The sequence below is a fragment of the Ailuropoda melanoleuca genome, chromosome 9 (assembly GCF_002007445.2).
Source record: "Ailuropoda melanoleuca isolate Jingjing chromosome 9, ASM200744v2, whole genome shotgun sequence".
NCBI lineage: Eukaryota > Metazoa > Chordata > Mammalia > Carnivora > Ursidae > Ailuropoda > Ailuropoda melanoleuca.
In genome coordinates, this window is record NC_048226.1 from 11,361,190 (window position 1) to 11,382,760 (window position 21,571).

The window sequence follows — 21,571 nt, forward strand, 5'->3', positions numbered from 1 at the left end:
GTTTTGCCTCTCTGTGAAGTAAATATATTGTGGTTATAAGGATTTTTTGGGTAAGATTTACAAGGTTATATATAATGGGTTAAAGAATTTTATTCAAGTTTAAAGAAAAATTGAGATTCTTGGATAAAAGCTTAATTGCATTAATTTTTGCTCTAATGCAACTGAACACTAGGGAGGCGCTGTTGAGTTGTACCCCTTTTTTCCAGTTGGGATGGAAAATTACCCCTTAAACTTTGCCTTTAGATAATTTTTAGGCTTCATAAAGAAGGGAAGAGTTGAATTTAATTTATGAAACTGAGGTTTTGCTTTTATTTAGAAACCATTTTACCCATGGGGGGGTTAATTTTTTAAAAGATTAATACTTATGTTTAGCTTTATATTCTCTAAGAATTATCCCTCTTTCAAAATGGCTTGATAAAACACCACTTCCTGTCCAGAGAGGAAGTTATTTTAGCTCAAGGACTGAAATATTTAGCAGATCTTTAGACAAAAGGAACAAATTACATTTCTCTCTGGCTTAAAAAGGGTGCTTGAGCCAGAGGGGGTTAAGAAACCCTCCCTCCTCCCCTTGATGGGGTGGTCTGGAGGGGCAGGGAGGTGTGGGGGTAGGGGTCCTCAGGCTCCCTGGGATGGAGGATCTTTTTTTTTTTTTTTTTTTTGGTGGAGATGAAGGGGTGGGTCTATGGTACATCACCTGAGTTGTGGGGTAAATGTAGAGAGTGTCAATCAAAGGCAGAGCTCTCAGAGCTGGGAAGGAGGCTCTAGATGGCGGCTGTGCCTTAGAGAGAGCGCGCTCTGCTCCCTGCCTTCGCCTCACTTTACGCAACTTTCCCTAACTTTCGGGCAGCCTCAGGGGGCCCCCGCAGCCCCCTGCCTCTCCTAGTGGCTTACTGGGGTCGATTTGAACCTTTTTAAGGGAGAAAAGCAGCTTTTAGGACCTTCCTTTTCGTGCCTTGTTGGAAAGAAGCAGCCGTACTGAGAGCCCAGGTCGTTGTTTTTTCCAGCTTAGAAGCCATGGCGCACCTCCATTTTTGTGCGCTCTCCTAATGAGGTTTTTTTTTCTTCCGGACCCGTTTTAGTATTAATTGTTGCTTTATTTTTTTGACCAGTTAACATACTGGAGGATTATTGTATTTATTTTTCGTTTTTGTAACGGAGAATTTTGTTTTTATTTTTAATTATTTGGGATCTGATATTTTTCTACTACTAGATAGGACTCCTGCTTTGGACCTACTACATGGATCAGGTAAGTCCGTGATCGTTAGTGATAATTTTAAAGATTTATATGTATAAGTTTGCTTTATTTTCTGTAAATATGAGAAATTCCTGGATGACGCAATAAGATACAGAGATTGTTATTTGTATCCAGTGTGTTACTTTGAGAAACTTTCCTTATTGATAGTGATGATTCCCCTGTTCGGTTTATCCGTTTTTGTTTTTTTTTTTAAGGAAAAAATAGAAATACTTTGTTTTTTGGTGCTTACCGCTGTTGTATTATAACAATATCGTTACATCGTCAGGACTTTGTTCCTGATAGTAAAAACCATCGATAGAAGCTGGGACCTTACCTTTCTTTCAACTTTTGACAGTAAATACCTGGGCACAGGACTTCAAAGCAAACACAGATTCCCCCTCCCCCTTATATTTAAGAATTAAAAGATGATGAGAAATAAGGACAAAAGCCAAGAGGAGGACAGTTCGCTACACAGCAATGCATCAAGGTATGAGCTATCAACTTTCTTCCTTTTTTCTTTTTTTTTGGGGGAAACCTCAGCTTACATTGTTTACCTTGACAGACAGGGAAAACTGTCTGTTTTATTTTAAGTATTTTACTAATTTGGATTCGTTTTTTAAAGCGTGACCTTGAGATTGCTAATATGCCACACCCTAATTTTTTGGTAGCAATTTATGAAAGTTGAGTTGTGACTTAAGGCCTCTTACAGCAGTCAAAAGGTAAGGTACCTTTATTCAAAGGGGCCTTTCCTGTAAACTACAGTTTTTCTGTTAATAAATTTCAGTTTTTAGGTTTTTGTGCTGTAGAAAAATGACCTTGTCGGTTTAGCCATTGCTGCATTGCACCATTTTACATACAAGGCAAATTTTTTCTTTGAAGAATCTAGGATACCCAAACTTGTAACTGAAGGCCATAGAGGAGCCTTGTGGTAGTAAATTATAGTAAATAGACGTTTGAGAAAGTTATATGAATGAAAAAATGTACAATTTAAAATGAAATTGCAAAAAGGACCCTTTGACTGATGCCTCTCAGTTTATATTTTTACTTGACTCTATATTTCTTTTGTACTCTTGACATTTTAGGAAATTTTGATAAGATTTATCAAAACCTTTACTCCATGGTTACAGTTCCTGCATTTATGAAATCAAACCTGTGATCACAGCAATCCTGGAATACTCTTAATATACTTCTCTTTTGTGTTTGTTAATGTGATTATACTTGTATATTTTGGATTTAAAATATTTTAAGTTTTGCATTTATATGCTTATATTCGGACAGTGCTTTCTGGTTGGTAGATGTGTAGTATCTTCTTGCATTTTAGTTGTAGCTGCTTTAAATTTATTGATTTATTTTGACAGAGTCGCCTGGAATGCTTTATCTTCTGAAGCTTACAAATATACTGTTTGTTCAGATCACGATTTGTTTCACATTTGTTGGAGTATCTTATTAGTGACTAAGTAATAAAGCCTCTTAGACGTTTTGTTGTATGATCTGTATATTAATTTTTAAAAGTACATATGAATACATTTCTTGATGTGTGTTCTTATAAATTGTCATGTTACGAATTTTAAATCCTGTAGTTAAGGATGTGATTAGTTATATGATTCCCCCCGTTTTGCTTTTACTTTTATAATTTTATAGAAGTAATATACTTTTATAATAGGTTAGTGAATTTGAAAGTTTTGAACTGGTTTATTACAAATGTTGAAGTTTATGTTTTATTATAGTTAATATATTTTGACCCTTGCTTTTAAAAATACCTTTCCAAATTCTTTTGCAAATTGAGTTGTCATACAGTTTGGACTGCTGTCTTTTGAACTGAATTGCCCATGTAATTACCTAGGTTTGATTTAGGACAGAAAACTTCTCCACTAATCCTAAACTGATTTTTCTGAAAAGTAACGGCAGTTTGAAGAAATAGGAATCCCCAGGTGTATTTGACAAATTATTAAAGATTCAGTACCTAAAATTGTTACTCCCTTGAGTGTGTATGATTTGCATGGTCTCACATAGGTTCTGTCTTTCTTATGCAAGGTTTGTGGTTAACATCATTGATGAGACTGCCTTCTAACTTCAAAAATTAAGCACTGTTGCTATTTTCAAAATAATTTACTCACCTAGAAAACTATTTGGAAGTTGTCATGCATTTACCTATTGGCAGTGGGGTTTACAGCTTAACAAGGAAGCATGTACTGTACTTTTAAATGCATTTTGTCAAGTAGTTTGATTCACATACCTGATGAATGTTCAAAAATATGAGAGACTCCTTGAGATGGAGTTTTAAATTAGTTAATCCGAAATTGCATACCTTAATACATGTACATAATTATGACATCATTTCCTTTTAAAATTGTAAAGCTTAATGGGATGCTGGTGGTGTTTATTGTGATAGATTAATGTTATTTTTAGGAAGCCAAGGTTCAGGAGACTGTTGAGGTATTAGTACTTGGTTCCTTAATCTATCAAAATTTCTTCGTAAGGACCTAGTTTCTATGGCACAAAGTCTAGTGTTTAGGGGATACTACAAAATTCACTTTTGCAGCCTGAGCCACGAGAGAGGAAGGGAGGAGTTTACAGGTCAAGTAAACTCTTTTCTGAGAATTAGTTTAGGATCTGAAAGGATTGAGTGCAAGTTTAGGTAAGCCTGATACTTCACTGTTTTTGGGAATAAAGCAATGACTTTATAATTCCAAAAAGTTTGTTATTGCTGTATTCTTTTGTTAATGTTTTTAAATGTTATATGTTGTATATCGTGATTTCTGAAGATTAAAAAGTTCACTTTCAAAAATATTTTAAAATTGATAATCTGTTAAGTTTCTAAATATTTAAAACAAGTTTTAGTGAAGGACGTATGCCACACACTTCTTACCAAAGTAATTGGCAGTTTGGGTTAACTTCAGTAATATTAAAGAATGGAGACAGGAGAGAAGGGAATGTGAATGGAACTGTGTGCACACAAAGAGTTCTGTTTGTTCTAGGACGCTGCGTTTGCAATTTTATCTAAAGAACTGAGACAGTTTATTAAATTTCTCTTAATCTTCTCTCTGAACCAGATTTATTTTGACAACCTGCGGTGCGGGCAAAATCTTATGCTTTTTAATCAGCCTTTTAGCAGTTATTCTAAAAGCCTGGGGCTAATTACAAATGGCATAATGCAGTTGCTTGTGGACTGAACAGGCAGTTTTTAAGTGGCAGCCATTTTATGATGCTGATAATTCTTAAGAATCGGGATTTTTGAGAAGACTGAAAATCCGAATGCAAACTTCATATATCAAAACTACTTCCCCCCCCGTCAGCCTCCCCATTTTTGGTTCTCTGGTGCTAAAATAAAGGGCAGCTCGGTAGTTAGCGCAGGCAGCAGCGCTGTGAGCCCCTGGCATCTTGGTGCAGGTCCAGCTCAGTCACAAAATGGCTGTTCCTTTGTGCCGCAGCGCTGACAGACATACTGCATTGCACTGTGTACTCGCCAAACAGCAGGAAGTTGCCGTGCCGAGTTCAAAGGCCGGCCGGCGCCGGCGCCGGCTGCTGATTGGCTGTGCGCATGCCTGGTAACAGCGGGTCAACAGCGGCGGCCTTCCGTAGGCCCCGCCCTGCGACGTCAGGCGCGTCCCCTCGCTTCTGGGAGGAGCGAACGCAGTGACGTTGGGCTGCGTGCGCATCCTGGGTGCTTCCTCTTGGTCTAGAGAGCAGCGGCTTTGGGGGGGCGGGGGGTAGGAAGGGGAAGGGAGTGGAGCTCCGGCCGGGACTTTCCGGTGGGCGGCCTCTTCCCGATCCGTTTCGCGTCTTGTAATCCTCTGCGCCCTACCCTCTAGCCGTCCACACCCTGCAGCGTGTGTTTCTTTGCCCATCCCTCGGAAGGGTGTTCTCTCAGGAGCGGGTTCTACTTTTGGAGAAAATAAAAGCCGCTAATCGGAAACCTTCAAATCGAAAACCTGCCAGTTTTTACATTTTTTTCGCTTTCCTTTCTCATGTCCTAGCAAGTCGTTTTTTTGTTTTTTTCTCTTTTTCTGTTCCGTGAAGAGATTAGTAAGCTTAATCTTGTTACCATTGCCAAAACCTTTTCACTGTCAGAGGAGTTATTTTTGTTTAAAGTGAGACGTCCTAACGGGTGTTACAGCTGTTGTTTAATCATGGCTCATAAACAAAGGGAAGATTATTTGAACTTGTCCCCGTGCATTTTTACTTGGTACCATACATTTTCTCAGTTGGCATTTGATGGAGGAAAACTCAGGTCAGTATATGCAAAGTGATCTATTTCTAAGATTACAGGATAAGTAGAAAAGAGCGTAGGAGTTTTCACTTAACTAATATTAAGTTAACTTAAAAAAATAACGGTACAGCATTAGGCATCCATTACTATGCAAACAAGCGTTAGAAAACAACTCCTTTTTAAGTGTTAACAGCACTTTGCTAAGGAACCCTGACTCGCCAAAACTTGGTTGATAGTGGAATGAATCACTTGGAAGAACTTTGGGAAACCCTTCAAATCCACGATTCTGGAAATTTTAATTCAGTCCTGGTAAATTTGCTAAAATGCTGTGGTTATGCTCATGATCTTATTGGGAAACCCTTGGCAAGGATTTCTGGTTTAAAATATAAAATCGTAGTTTAGCAATGGTGATTTCATTATTCAGTGACAAGTAATGGATTTAAGTATGAAGAAAAGGGTGTATTATGTTTTCCTACTGTACCCTGACAAATTAAGTTGGTTTTTTTTTTTTCCCCGTATGCTATTGGAGTATTTTTTAGCAGTAACAGGAATGAGTTGTCAGGAAGTTGGCCCTATTTCAGAAGTTTCTTATTGAGTAAAACATGTTGATAACTTCAAGAGATGTGTGGATTGTAGGTGGAGTGGTTTGCCTGGGCATCTCTTAAGTTTCTGAATAAAGTTTAAAAAGGTAAAATTCGCTGTAATAGTTGGTTTAGTAGGTTAGCTTAGTCTTCATTCTTTAGGAAGAATTCTTTGAATAGTTATGGAAACTTTAGGTGAAACTGGATTTTCAGTTTGTTTTATAGACTTGTTCATCAAAGATTTGATAAGAGATTTTTAAATTATATGCTCAGGTATAAATTAGATATAAGAGAATTAGCTGTAGAGGTAGATACTTGTAGAACTTGACCATTAACTGGAATTTCAAACTCCAGAAGTGCATTTAAAGCAACAGGAATGAAATTTCTTTCTGTATATTGAGATTGAATTCTGGTCAGTTGTATTAAATTTTCATTATTTGCTAGATGTCTTTAAATTCCTAAAAACTAGGATAAGAATTAAGTAGCATTGTATTCTTGTTCCAGGATATAGATTACTCTGTTGAAGATGTTTTTAGCCCAAAATAGCTGTCATTACTATGTGAGTTAAAGTGCATATTATGATAACAGCAGTTTATGAACTGTTCGCATGGCCTTTGGAGCCAGTGAGCTTTTTTTTTTTTTAAAGCTTTTTTTTAAAAATTTATTCGACAGAGATAGAGACAGCCAGCGAGAGAGGGAACAGAAGCAGGGGGAGTGGGAGAGGAAGAAGCAGGCTCACAGCGGAAGAGCCTGATGTGGGGCTCGATCCTATAATGCCGGGATCACGCCCTGAGCCGAAGGCAGACGCCTAACCTCTGTGCCACCCAGGCGCGCCCCCAGTGAGCTTTTTAAAGAACCAGAGTAATTAGGTCTGTTCATTGAGACTTCTGTACGTTTTCCTTCTGTGTGCAGAATGGCATGAAATGGCAAGAAAAATGTTGATTTAATCTCTTCTTTGGCTTCTTTTACAACCTAGTTTCCAATTGGTATTTGACACCTTGGAAGTTAACATCTGTAAAGATTAAGTCCTCATGGTACTTAAACAGTATTTGCTGAAGAATTTTGTGAAAGTTTTAGCAAGTTACTGTTTGAGAGGTAAATCGGGAAGTTCCGTTGACTTTTATCTGACGGTATCCGAAACTCATGGATTTTATTTTTTATTTTTTTGAGAGATGGAGCAGAGGAAGAGGAGAGAGAGAATCTTAAGCAGGCTCCACACTTAGCGCAAGGCTCCATCTCACAACCCTGAGATCATGACCTGAGCCGAAATCAATAGTCGGATGCTCAACTGACTGAGCCCCCCGGGTGCCTCTCACAGATTTTATAATTAATTTACTCCTCTCCCTTTCCTCCTACAGCAAATCCCTAACAGTTGAGATATTTCTTGAGGCCCCTGAGATTTCCAGACTCCTATCCTTTCTCCTATAAAATGTGGTAGTAAACTTGCTCCTGACAAAAATTGAGCGACTGCTCTGTGTGACACCTAGTAAATTTTTTCTGTTTATGAGCCTTTTTTTTTTTTTAAGGCCTTTTACATTCTTTCTGCAAACCTTAGAACTCCGTTGGCTTTCTTGAGGGATGGGGGGTCGCATTAGCCAAGAAAGTTTTGTTTGTTGTTATCACCTAAGAATTACTTAGTATACACATAAACTATGCTGGCCAAATTATGCTGAGTGCTTGTTATTATAGCTGAGGAGTTGTTTCCTGCCTTCTAGCCTGCCCCAGCATTGAATTCAGATTTATACCTTAGCAAAATTGTTGTTGCTTTGGATCTTTAGTGTTATTAGGGTAAAGCCAGAACGACAAAAGTTGACTCAATCATCAAATACCCATCAAATACCTAGACTTAAGGTCTATTATATGTTTATCTTGTAATCAGTAACTTAATATAGTGTTGGAACATGTTGTTTACATGTCTGCTATGACCTTCCCCCCTAAACAGTTTAAACTGTAATTGGTAGGGCAAACCTGGGGACAGAGATCTTTCTAAAAAGTTTGAGTGCAGTTTATGAGGTGGGGAATGAGCCTTTGCTTTGTGAAATAGATCGTGGAGAACTTAGGTGTATGGAAGCCTTTCATGGTACGTTTTGAAACAGTTCCTATTCAGTATTTTATTGTTAAGATATTTGATGAGGGTCACCTTTTTTGGTTAATTCAGTGACATCATCTGGATTATATTCCACACTGAAAAGTACTTTAAATTCCCTTTACTGGATAGTTCCCGTAGTTGGTGGAAATGTTGCAGATGAGCCTTAGGTAAGGCATCATTCTAAGGATGGTCCTGATTTTATACTTTGGATTCACTCTAATGAGTTACTTTGTTATTTGTGATGTGCTTAACAGTTAACTTCCGTGCCCGGCAAGAGCTGTGTACCTAATACACACCAGTGCGATGTTTACCTGGATACTGAAAATTTTTTTTCCCAATTTAGGCCCATGAAAGTACTCATTGTTGGACTTGGAGATTTCTCACTTAAAAATGTGGATAATGATAATCTTCATTGGGTTATGAAGTTAAGTAATGTAATGCCCATAATGTGCTGATGAGCAAAGAGCCTGTTAGATTGGAAGTGCTCTTTAAATGTAAGCTATGAGTTATATTTTCTAATGCTTTATCTTACTTTCTTCCCCCTCTTGCACTAAGTCCCTTGTTAATAAAGAGCCAGACTGTGCCTGGGAGAGAGCCTGGTGTCCTGGCCTCCCACAAGAGATCGTTTAGGCCTAATTTAGGCCCCTTCCCCTCCAGCTGATACAGGTTAACTGTCTAAATCATTCTAAAATGATTTTAGAAGGCAAGTCCCCTTTTAGTTAGTTGAAACCATGAGTGTGTTTTCAGTTAATCCTCTCCTAGAATTTCCTTCTGAGAAAGCCAGCCTTTTGAAGGGAGTGTATGATTCTTTCTGGACCAGAAAAGCTTCTTGTGTGAGTCACAGCCCAGCTCTTGGCAGTCACTCTGAGTAGGTACCTTTTACCCCCTGTCTGGTTTGCCCTGGTTTACCCTCTGCCTCATTTCCCTCTGAAGCTGTGCAAAAGTGAATAATGAATACCAAGGAGCAGTGCTGTTTGGCTATAGATATAACCACAGTAATATTTACAACCAGTTGGCCGTGGCTTGCTCTTAGTAATCCAGCCTCACCAGAGCACCATACATTTGACGTAGCATAATGCCCGAAGTCCAGTTTTATTCTGCTAGAACTGTAGTCCAGGTTTAGTGTTATTGGTTTTTTTAACATTCCTCATTCCCTTTCCTTTTGGCTTGGGAGTGAGTTGAGTTCTATTATTTGTTCCTATAACAGACCCTGGAAGGCATCTTAAAAATACTCCAGTCCAGGGCCACCTGAGTGGCTCAGTCAGTTAAGCGTCTGCCTTTACCTCGGGCCATGATCTTAGGGTCCTGGGATCCGCCCCGCATGGGGCTCTCTGCTCACTGGGGAGTCTGTTTCTCCCTCTTTTGTGCGTGCGAGCGCTGTCTCTCCCTCTCTTTCTCTTTCTCTCTCTTTCTCTCGTGTACGCGCACTCTCGCTTGCTCTCAAATAAATAAAAAGAATACTCCAGTCCAGCCCAGCTCTTTAGGATTGAGTTAATTTTCCAAAGCTCTCCATGCGTTTTAAATGTGCATGTGTTCCCACATGTTTGCCTGTGTTTTAAATCTTTTGACAGAGCACACTTGTTGGATTCTTTTCTAACCCTTGATGTTCCTATTGCCTGTCTCTGTGCCCCTTTAGGGCGATTTTACCAGCAGCTTGCCTTTGGAGGTCTGGAAGCAAAAGTGGGTGAGGTAGCTGTTAAGGGTTGTTTTGTGCTTGATGGGAGAGGAACAGTTTCTGCAGTAAATGTCATGCCAGATTCAGCAGTAGTGTATGCTGATGGAATTTTTCGACCCCAAGACTTTTGAATTCTTGTCCTAAATGCTTTAAATTCTACTGCTATCACTTCCTTACCTTAATTCTCCACTTACGCCCTTTTCAGATCCCTCTAAAAGTTTGGATCCAGAATTGACTTTCAATGTAATTACATTCCATTCAGAATCCCCTTTCCCTCCAGCTGATACAGGTAACTGTCTAAAGCAGTGGATGTGGGCTCTGCTTTGGAGCAATTATTTTGAGTTGTGTTTATTACCTGTTGGTGGGTTGTGCATTGTCACCAGCATAAAAAAAAGGAATAGAATATGATAATAAACCTCAGGGAATGGCATTTGTATGGGTTATTTCTAAGTTCAGCAGTACCCATAATGCTGGTAATCTTTCATTTTGGATTTTATCGTAAAGGACAAGAGCATGTGGTAAGAATTTTATGAGAAAATACCAGAGTAGATTTACGCTTTTTTGTCTACTTACTCTGTAACAGGCACTGAATTTTAAGTTTTTTTTTTTTTTTAATGTGTATTTAATGTGATGGTTAGTGTAGCAGAAATGCTAGTGACCTTCTGGTTAGACAGCTCCCCAAGTTAAATGTCACTGAGCTCTCTTCTTTGAAAGCCTGTGGGTGGTCCTGCGTCCTGCTGAGCTCTTTTATACCCATCCCATTATGTTCCATCACTTGAGTTGTATACATAACAAGGATTTGCAGATACTTCTCAAATTTGTTTATGTTGGTTTCGCTGGTAATTTTGCATTTCAGTAACATACCAAACCAATGGACTGGATGGTTGTGAGAGCTGTTGCAGTGAAAACTAAGTTGTTTGCTTTGGAAAGACACAATAACTGTCATTTATAGTGCCTACGGTCAGCCTGGAACTTGTTAGAACAAGTCCTTTATATGTGTTAACTTGGGTAATCTTCACAAGCCTACAAGGTAGGGGTGATTACCATCCCTGTTTTGCCAATAGAAAAATTGAAGCATTGGGGAGAGGGAGTAAATGGTAGAATTGGATTCAAACACTGGTAGTTTGGTAGCTGGGGTCACTTAAGCATCTTGGGAAAAGTTCCCATCAAATTAGATGGCTAAGAGGAAACTGTATAGCAGGGGAAAATGGTAAAAATCTGGAATAATCCCATATACTCTTTTTCTTAAAAAACTGCTTTTTAAAGAAACCGAAGTCTCAATGTATTGTAGGGTTGATTGACGCCGGAAACTCAGTGCTGCTCAAAAAGTCATCGTTTTGCATAAAGAATTTCTAGTTCACATGTGGCTGCTAAAGTGGTTCCCATGAGGGTGCTTGGGGACTCACGAGGAAAGAAGGGGGGATGGGAGAGGGAGGTACTGGAAATCTCAGAACTGTGCCCTTTTGCAGTCTGACTCCCCTTGCCCCCCACACACTTTGGATTTGGCATCGGATTATGAAGACTGGGCTTCTAATTTGTTGTTTTATTCTAAACTTAGTTCCCATACTTACTTCCCAAATAGCTTTTGCATGAGAATCACTTGAGATTTTTTTTTTTCTTTTTAAAGGCCCCATACCTGCTTGGATTTTAGGGGTTATGTAGTAGGGCAGGGGAGATCATTGGCATTGTCAGAGCATTCCAGTTGGGTCTGTTGTGTAGCCAGGGTTGGAAACAGTTGTTCTGTAGACGTTCTCTGAAAGGAAACAGCTCTTGATTGTGGTGGGTGTTGAAAATCTTGAGTGTCTTCAGTTCCAGTAGATGTTATTTGACTCTCAAATAGAGCCAGTGTATGGCTGGTAAGTTGTAACTTTGAGGGAGGTGAGCGATGGGTCAAATTCTCCATTTCCCTTGCTTGATTTATTAAAAAAGAAAAAGTTCCCTTTGAATTTAGCTTTATAGAGGCATTAAAGTCCCCAGCTTTACTGCTAAGAGTCACTTTGAGTGCTTGTTAAACATTTGCAGCCTTTTCACCTGGAAGTTTGAATTCAGTCGGGTTTGGGAGGTGCCCAGGAACCTGTATGTTGAACAACAGCCATGGTTGTTTTTTGTGTTGAGGCTGGTTTGGGAAATAAGGGCTAATTGGGAAAGGAATTTGGGTCTCTGTTCCTTTTTTTTTTTTAAGATTTTATTTGACAGAGGGAGAGAAAGAGATTGAGCACAAGCAGGGGGAACAGCAGAGGGAGAGGGATAAGCAGGCTCCCCAATGAGCAGGGAGCTTGATGTGTGGCTCCATCCAGAACCATGGGATCATGACCTGTGCCGAAGGCAGATGCTTAACGGACTGAGCCACCCAGGCGCCCTCTGTTCTGCTTTTTAGCTGTAAGATCTTGGGCAGAAACCTCTGAGCTTGTTTCTTCATCTTTTAAAAAAAAAAAAGGAGAAAAAGGGTATAGTATGTGTCTCTTGGGGAAGTTAGAATTGAATAAAATAATGCTTCTGAAAGCAGTGGTTTCCCACTAGGGACATCCCCCTCCCTGACTTTTGGTGGTGTCTGGAGATATTTTCACAGTGTCTGGTTGGGTCTGGGGTGCACCTGGCGTCTGCTTGGTGGAGGCTAGGGATGCTGCTAAGCACCCTGTAACACGTAAGAACAGCCTTGCACAATAGAGAGTGAATTATCTGGCCCCAAATGTCAGTAATGCCACTCTTCAGAAGCTGTGGTCTAAAGTATTTAGCAAAGTGCTTGCTACAGTGAATATTACTGGTTGTTATAAAGAAAATTGGGAGTTGGGGCCCCTGGGTGGCTCAGTTGGTTAAGCATCTCCCTTCAGCTCAGGTCATGATCCCAGGGTCCTGGGATCAAGCCCCGCATCCTGCTTCTCCCTCTCCCTCTCCCTCTGCTTGTGTTCTCTTTCTGTCTCAAATAAATAGAGTCTTAAAAAAAATGCTGGGAGTCCTCACCATTCCTGTTGCTTTTCTGTGGCTTGATCCAGGGACCCCACTTACATCCTGTGATGTGGGCAGAAGTCATTTACTATGGAGGTTAGCTTTCAGGCCTTTTAAACCTCCTTTGAACGTTGGAGTTCCTACCTTACGGAAGTCTAAAGATGAGAGCCTAAAAGTTAGTAAGGAAAGAGAAGTTAAGACCTAAAGGGCTGAAAGGAATTTGTGGTCAAACTAGTCCTTCTGTCCTTAGGGCTCTAAAATGGTTGTAAATACAGCACGTGAGATGGTGGATTATAGGAAGAGCTTTCCCGCTTGTACCTGCTTTCAGTACTTGGCGAGTTTGAAAGTTTTAATGTTCTCACCCCATTAGAAAATGTGTCCTGTTCTTGTGTGATCCTTAGTGCATTGGCAGTTCCAAACAGGGTAGCTGGTGAAATGGTTATCTGGTTTGTACCTCATCCAGGCTTCTTGCTCTAATTCACTTTTTCCTAGTGGTGTGTATGCGTGGGTGCCATTTGTTAGATGCGTCCTGGGCTGTTTAGGACTACTCAGTGTTAATTGGTTATGGGGGAGTGGAGGTAGCATGATCAAGACTGGATGACTTCTGGCTCCAGTTGAGATGGTTAGGAGCGTGCTTATTACATGTGGATGTTTTTCCCTCGTTAGCACTGAATTTCTGAATTGGGGAGGTGCTGATGAGACTATGCTTTTTACCCCTTGAAACTGTAAGCAGCATTTTTGTGCACTTTTTTTTTTTAATAGATAAACCTTTTTTTCTGGAAAGAGGAGCCATGGTGTTACCAGTGTTTGAAGAACTTCCAGAAGAACTTTCAGACCCCAGGAAGGTGTGCTCCTGAATTCTGATCAATTCTGCAATGTTAGAAACAGTCCTTTTTGAGAAATTCAGAAAAACTCAGAAAAATGCAAAGAATACAATTAAAGCTCTAAATAAATTAGATATAGCTAAAATCCTATTTATCCCTTCTTTTTAGTCAGTTTCATGAACTTGGCATTTTAAAAATTACATACATGGTTTGTGTAATGTTGTGTTTTAAAAATCTAATAGTTTTGAAATTGCCGTGTTGATGTTTATAGATCTAATCCATTCCTAGTTTGACTTGTTGCTGATTGCATAGTATGAATCTACATTTATTTCCTTTGTTTATTTTTTTGGTCTGTATGAGCAGAGCTGTGAATGTTTTTGTACTAACTCCTCCTGCACAAATTTAATAATTTGTCAGGTTATATACCCATAGTTTTCAGTTGCAGGACTCAACGGCTGTTTTGAGGGTTACTGGAAAATGGCAAGTTATTTTGCAAAGCCTCTGCTGATTGCTTTTTCAGTAACTGTATGAATACTATCTTGCCTATTTTCTCTGCATCACTTAGTATTATCATACATTTTAATTTGTACAAAGCAGCTGAATGTGAAATAATCTGTTGTAATAATACACTTCTCAAATCACCCCAGAGGTTTAATCCTTTTCATAAGGCTTTCTGTAGTTGATGTTTCCGTCCCAGTTTTCTATGGATTTTTCTTTGATCTGTAATTCTTCTCATATTGTATTGAAATTTTTCTTCTCAATCTGTTGTCTTTTTATCTTGTTTATACTGTGGCGTATTTTTCAGAATGGTAGGACTTGAACCCGAGGTGGAGGAGGTCTTAATAAAGGTCTTAAATGCAGTTCTGTTAATTGGGAAACTGCATCCAGTATTCTTTATCAATAAGAAACTCATGGTTTAATGATCTCTGCCTTTCCATCCTCCCAAAGTGCTCCATAAATACTGCCTATTAAATCATTGATAGGATTTAGTCTGGAAATAAGTTTTAAGGAATTTCAGTGTAGGTTGCCTTTTTTTTTTTTTTTTTAATACCAGATTTTGCTTTCACTTGACAAAAAAAAAACCCATCCTCTGCCAGGCAGTTCAGCCATTTTGTAAGTTTCAGAAAATAAACACTACCCAAGTGCTGAAATGGCAGCTCTTGGGCAGAGGGCCCCCGCAGGCTTGCTTTTCTTAAACTGAAGTGTTGCTGTGCTGACCTCTTGTGGCCATTCGGGAAACAGCGATTAAAAAAATTGAAATGGGAACAATAGCTCTTACAATGGTGCTTGCTTTCAAAGCACAGTTGTAAAATATACTATATTACTCCATTTTTGCCAGCTTCAAAAAGGGTTTTGAAGAGATCCCAAAACCTTTTCTATCCACAATTGAAAAGAGGTGTCAGACTTTTCTTCATAAGCATTTATTTTCTACTGGAATCTAAAATTCCAGTTTGGGGCTCCTGGGTGGCTCAGTCAGTTAAGCATCTGCCTTCAGCTCAGGTCATGATCCCGGGGTTCTGGGGTGGAGCCACGCATCAAGGTCCCTGCTTAGCGGGGAGCATGCTTCTCCCTCTGCCCCTCACCCCACTTATGCTATTTCTCTCTCTCTCAAAAAAAAATGTTTAAAAAAATAAAACAAAATTCCAGTTTCGATGAGTCCCTTTCATTGTTTTTGCAGTGTATTTCCCATGTAGTGATTGTTCAGCCCTAAATTACAAGACTTGCTTGGAAATTACATTTTGAGTAATTTTAGGATTCACTTATTTTTCATGAGGATTCTGTATATGTGATTGATTCCTGAATATTGCATTTTTAATTGCTTTATCGCTATTAACGCCTTTGGAAATCAGGTAATTTTATGACTTTTATTTGTTTAGGTGAAAGCTTAATTAAAGGACTCCCCTACTCCCCACCAATAACTTAATTTTACCCATTTAGTTGAGTCTTGTGGATTTTCCGCATCTCCTGGTCTAAATCGTCATGACAAGCTACAATTAAGTATTGATAATGATTTAGTATTGTGATTAGGGATTGATAACAAATATGCATAATGTTTAATCCTGTCTTTTGAGGAAATAATTAGATTGCTGTAAATGTGGTACTTACAGTTTTTTGGTTTTTTTTAATTTTTAAAAAATTTTTTAAAAGATTTTATTTATTTATTTGACAGACAGCCAGTGAGAGAGGAAACAAAACAAGCAGGGGGAGTGGGAGAGGAAGAAGCAGGCTTCTAGCGGAGCAGGGAGCCCTATGTGGGGCTCAATCCCAGGATGCTGGGATCACGCCCTGAGCCGTTGGCAGATACTTAACGACTGAGCCACCCAGATGCCCTTTTTTTGGTTTTTAAATATTCTTTTTTTTTCTTTTTAAAAAAATACTGCTTTTTTATTTCAACATTTAGGAACTTGCCCTCCTAGGAGAGAAGTATGCAAATTAATTGAGTTATACCTTATTAAGACTTTTTTTTCTTGTAAAGGTTGTATTTACTTTTTCCAGTTTTATTGAGGAAATAATTGGCATATGTCACTGTATTTTTTTAAGGCATACAGTGTGGTGGTTTAATTATACTGTGAAATGATTACTACAGTAGCATCCATCCATCTTCTCATACTGATACAGAAAAAAATAATTTTTTTTCTTGTAATGAGAACTCAAGATTTATTCTCTTAACTTTCCAGTATATCCTACAGCAGTGTTGGCTGGTAGTCATGATGTATGTTACGTCCCTAGGACTTAGCTATCTTATAATTGGAAGTTTGTACCTTTTGGAAATACCTTCCTCCAGTTCTCCCCCCTCCTCCGCTCCCCCGCCCCCCCCACGTTCAGTAACCACCAGTCTAATCTCTCTCTTTTTTTTTTAACAAGTTTTTTAAAAAAAGTTACTAGTTTATTTCTTTTTTAGATTCCACGTATAAGTGAGACCATACACTATTTAGTATTGTCTGTCTTACGTTGCTTCCATGTCTTGGCTATTGTAAGTAATGCTGCCATGAACATGTGAATATGGAGGTGTAGGTATCTTTTTAAGTTAGTGTTTTTGTTTCTTTGGATATATTCCCAGAAGTGGGATTGCTGGGTCATAGGATAGTTAGGTTTTTTAAATTTTTTGAGTATCCTCCGCACTGTTTTCCATGGTGACTGTATCAATTTTACAATCTCACTAGCAGTGGACAAGGGTTCCCTTTTGTCCACATCCTTTCCAACCCTTGTTTGAGCTTTTGTCTTTTTTGGTGATGGCTATTCTAAAGGTGTGAGGTAATACCTCATTGTGGCTTTAATTTGCATTTCCCTTCTGACTAGTGATGTCAAGCATCTTTTCGTATACCTGTTTGTCTTTTGTATATCTTTGGAGAAATGTCTCTTGAGGTCCTTTGCTCATTTTTTAATTTCTTAAATTTTTTTTAAAGATTTTATTTGTCAGAGCAAGTGAGCACAAGCAGGGGCAGCGACAGGTAGAGGGACAAGTAGGCTCCTCCCTGAGCAAGGACCCCGATGCAGGACTGAATCCTAGGACCCTGGCATCGTGACCTGAGCCACTTAGGCATTCCAATTTGTTAATTTTTTAAAAAAAATATTTAATTTATTTATTTGAGAAAGAAAGAGAAAGTGTGTGCCTGTGTGCATGAGGGGGAAGCAGAGGGAAAGGGAGAAGCAGGGTCCCCACTAAGCAGGGAGCCCCATGTGGGGCTCAATCCCAGGACCCTGAGATCATGACCTGAGCCGAAGGCAGACACTTAACTGACTGAGCCACCCCGGTGCCCCATTAATTTAATTTTTAATGTATTTGTTTTTTGCCATTGAGTTGTTAGGAGTTCTTTCTATATTTTGGATATTAACTCCTTAGCAGGTATATGGTATGCAAATTTTTTTTTTTCCCATTCTGTAGGTTGTCTTTTCACTTTGTTGGTGGTTCCTTTTGCTGTGCAGAAGCTTTTTAGTTTGACGTAGTCCCACTTGAATTTTTGATTTTGTTGCTGGTACTTTAGATGTCATATCCAAAAAATTACTACCAAGACTACTGTCAAGGAGCTTTATTTCTGTTTTCATCCGGGAATTTCATGGTTTCAGTTTTTAATCTATTTTGCATTAATTTTTGTGAGTGGTGTAGGATATGGGTCCAGTTTGATTCTTTTACATGTGCATGTCCAGCTCTTCCAGCACCATTTATTGAAGAGAGAGTTTTTTCTCCATTGAGTTTTCTTGGCTTTTTGTCAGATATTAGTTGCTGGTGTATGCTTACACTTATTTCTGGCTCTCAGTTCTCTTCCACTATCTGTTTTTCTGTTTAAATGCCAGTACTGTGTATTTTGATGCCTGTGGCTTTATAGCATAACTTGAAAGCAGGAAGTGTGATGCCTCCGACTTTATTCTTCTTTCTCAAGATTATTTTGGCTCTTTGGGGTCTTTTGGAGTTTCATATAAATTTTAGGATTGCTTTTTCTCCCTCTGTAAAAAATACCATTGAAATCTTGATAGGGATTGTATTGAATTTATAGCTGGGTTTTGGTAATCGTGACATTTTAACCATGTTCTTTCAACTTACGAACATGGGATACTTTTCCATTTGTGTTGTCTTTTTTTTTTAAAGTTTTTATTTTTAAATAATCTCTACATCAATGTAGGGCTCGAACTTATAACCCTGAGATGAAGAGTCACACGTTCCAGCGGTTGAGACTGCCAGGCGCCCCCCATTTGTATCATCTTTTATTTTTTTCATTAACGTCTTGTGGTTTTCAGAGTGGAGATCTTCACTGCTTCAGTTAAATGTGTTCATAAGTATTTTATGGTTGGTGATGCTATTATAAATGGGATCAATTCCTTTGTTTCTTTTTCAGAAAATTTGTTTTTTGTGTATAGAAACAGTACTGATTTTTGTATGTTAATTTTGTATCCTCCAACTTACCTTAATTCATTAATTAGGTCTAACAGTGTTTTGGTTGAGTCTTGAGGATTTTCTCCATGTAAAATCATGTCATCTGCAAATAGAGACAATTTTACTTCTTTTTCAATTACGTTGTATTTCCTTTTCTTGCCTGATTGCTCTAGCTAGGACTTACAGTACTGTGTTGAATAGAAGGGGTAAGAGTGGGCACACTTCACTTGTGCCTGATCTGGTGGGAAAAGCTTTCAGCCTTTTCACCACTGAGTATGACATTAGCTGTAGGAAGATTTTTTTCTTTTTTTTTTTAAACACCTTTTTCCCCCTGAATATTATTTTAAGTCTATTATATTTAATAAGTCATTTATATTTAAAGTCATATTTGACTTGATGGTTTCAAAAATAATTTCAAAAACTGTCTTTCATTCAAATCTTTAGCTCATTTTGTATAGGATTGAGAGTCCTTCTCTCCCTTGTCTTGCATTTGGTTCTTTTGTCTGGATTTATTCATGAACCATTTTAAATGTTAAAAAGACTGATATTTACATAATGAACAGTTAATTGTGAACTCACCACTCAGCTTCAGCCATAAAACATCACCAATATCATTCTCTGATCACATCTGCCTCCCTCAACCCTGTAGGTAAGTACAATTGTGAATTTGGTGTTTTTTTTTTTTTGAGGTTTGATTTTCATACTTTTTTTTTTCTTTCTGAAATTGCACAAGTAATTCATTGTGTCCAGTAGTATACTTCAAATAACTCATCCTGTTAACAGTTTGGTGATTAAAATGTATCTCCGCACACAGATATGTGTTGATAGAAACGTGGTTGTGTTTTTTTTCTCAAAAGCTGTTGTGTACACTGTTACATTTCTAGAGGTGGCGTTCCTCCACAAACACAAGCATGCAGCTGCACAAGAAGGCATATACAAGGATATTTATAGTTTGTTGGTTACGGTGAGCAATTTTGAAATCTAAATATTCTACTCAGAAATATAGAAATATGGAAGTATAGGATATTTTGTAGCTTATTGATTAAGAGAACTGTTCAAGAATATCCTCAATGTCTCACGAATAGGGGACATATTAAATAAAATGTGGTGTATCCCTATTATGAGGCAGTTAAAGAGAGTGAAGTATCCTTAAACACATACTTAAACACATACCCGGATGTGGGTGCTGGCGTGGGACATTTCCATCACATCTACAGGAATTGCTGCTTTTCCTCACAAAATGCTCACTGGATTTCCAGCTAACTGGACTATTCTGGTTACCTTTGGCAGACTAATGCTGCTATTTGTAGCTTTCTGTTTAAGTTGAGAGTTGAATATTTTCTGTCTTGTTGTTAGAATGTTTTGTATTTCATGGAACGTCCTATGGTCTTGTGACAGTTTTAGTTGGTGGTGATGGCCAAAATGTGATTCTAGCCTTAATCTCTTGTCTGGAGATAATAGGCTTTATAGTAATTAAAAAACTAAGCCATTCATTTCAAAAGGGTTTAAAAAAGATTGGGTATTCCTGCGAAGTCAGGGAGTCCCCCTGTCTATTCTCTCGCATACGAGGCACAGGGAACATCAAGACAGTTTAGCTCTCAAGTCTGTTGGGGAGGTCGACAAGTGAGCAGGTTACTTGTATAGGATGGGACACGTGGGAGGCAAAGAGGCATAGATTAACAGCTTGGGGCTTTGGAGCCCGTCCTCTCAACTGGGGTGTGTTAAAAGTGGGGAGAGCTAGTGGAGCATGGTGGTTGAAGCTCAGACTGAAATGAGGCTACCCGTTTGAGTTCCCAGTGGCAGTAACTGCTGTGGCAGAGATGCTGTGGCAAAGTATTACAGAAGTCCTTAATGGGCGCTGAGTTTAGGATTGGAGAGGACACAAAGAAAGTTTTCCTAGAGAAGGTAGTACCTGAGCTTCAAAAATTGGAGAGGTATCTGTCACCAGTAGAGATAGGAGGTGAGCAATACTTGGGCTTACTATGTGTCCTACAAGTGGTTCAGTAAGGTTGGAGCAGTGAGGGTGAGGAGAAGGAAGGCTGAAGCACTGAGTCTTGAGAACTTGTGAAGGGATGCTGGGTTTTACAGGGTACACTGAGACTAGATGTTCCCAGTGACCAGGCCCAGGGTGGCTGGGGGCAGGTAGGCAGCTAGGTCCTAATCCTCCAGGCCTCTCTAAGCACACAGGTGCTTTGGCTATGTACATGCAGCCTCCAGGTACATTCCTAACACCCTTTCAAGTGGAAAGGGATTTCTTTCTAAACTTCTCTTGAGGAAATTCTGGAACTGCCTCTGTACCTTTAAAACTGTGATTGAATGGTGGAGGCAAAGGTAATAAATTCCAACTATTGCCATAAATTGTTGTGGTACTGATTCACTAATGAGCGCTAGCTGGGAGGAACTTTGTGTTAGAAGGGGAACCTCAGCTTAGATGTGAAATCTTGAAAATCCTAATGTTTGGGTAAGGCCTTGTCACATACAGGGTCCTGCTGTCCTGCCTGCCTTGTGCTCTTATGGCCTTGCCAAGGATGGCACAGGTAAAAAAGTGGCACGGCTGTGAGAGAAGAGCTAGGACTGAGACCTGAGCCGTGGATGCTGAAACCTGCATTTTTTACTACACCGTCCAGCCGCCTTCTTTCTTTTCTTTGCCTGGTGACCACCTTACGCTTGGTCTCAGGTGGAGAATAAGTGATTTAAGATGCCTTAGTCAGCTTGATTAGTCAGCTTTTACTGTCCAAAGGGCCAAGGAGTCAGGCAGTATAATGAGGCATTGGAAGTGTTGAGTCACCTGTTACAGGGATGCCTGACTGGTTTTGGACATTGTATAACAGGGAAAAGGTTTATTTTCTGAGTTGCTGAGGTTTTGAACCCTTGTGGTAAAATGGAATATGGGCATTAGAGCCAGGCTTGGGGGTTGGGATCCCTGCTGTCTCAGGTTTCTCATCATCCTCCTCCCTTTTTTTTTTTTTTTTTTTTAGATTTATGAGCAAGAGAAAGAGTGCGTGCGTGCGTGCAGGAGTAGGGGAAGTGGCAGGCAGAGGAAGAAGGAAGTTTACTCCCCGTGGAGCAGGGAGTCCAATGTGGGACTTGATCCCAGGACTCTGGGATCATGACCTGAGCTGAAGGCAGACACTTAACC

At 39.2% G+C, this 21,571-nt stretch overlaps 1 protein-coding gene across 1 annotated transcript in view; it reads left to right on the forward strand.

Moving 5' to 3' along the window:
* Window positions 1-655: 655 nt before the first annotated feature.
* The window catches only part of CHD2 (chromodomain helicase DNA binding protein 2), a 122,668-nt gene continuing 101,752 nt past the window's right edge, over window positions 656-21,571 (forward strand). The window contains exons 1-2 of the mRNA XM_034668898.1: window positions 656-1,246; window positions 1,590-1,721. Of these exons, the coding sequence (XP_034524789.1) occupies window positions 1,660-1,721 (62 nt within the window). The 5' untranslated portion in view covers window positions 656-1,246; window positions 1,590-1,659. The remainder of the gene's footprint in view (window positions 1,247-1,589; window positions 1,722-21,571) is intronic.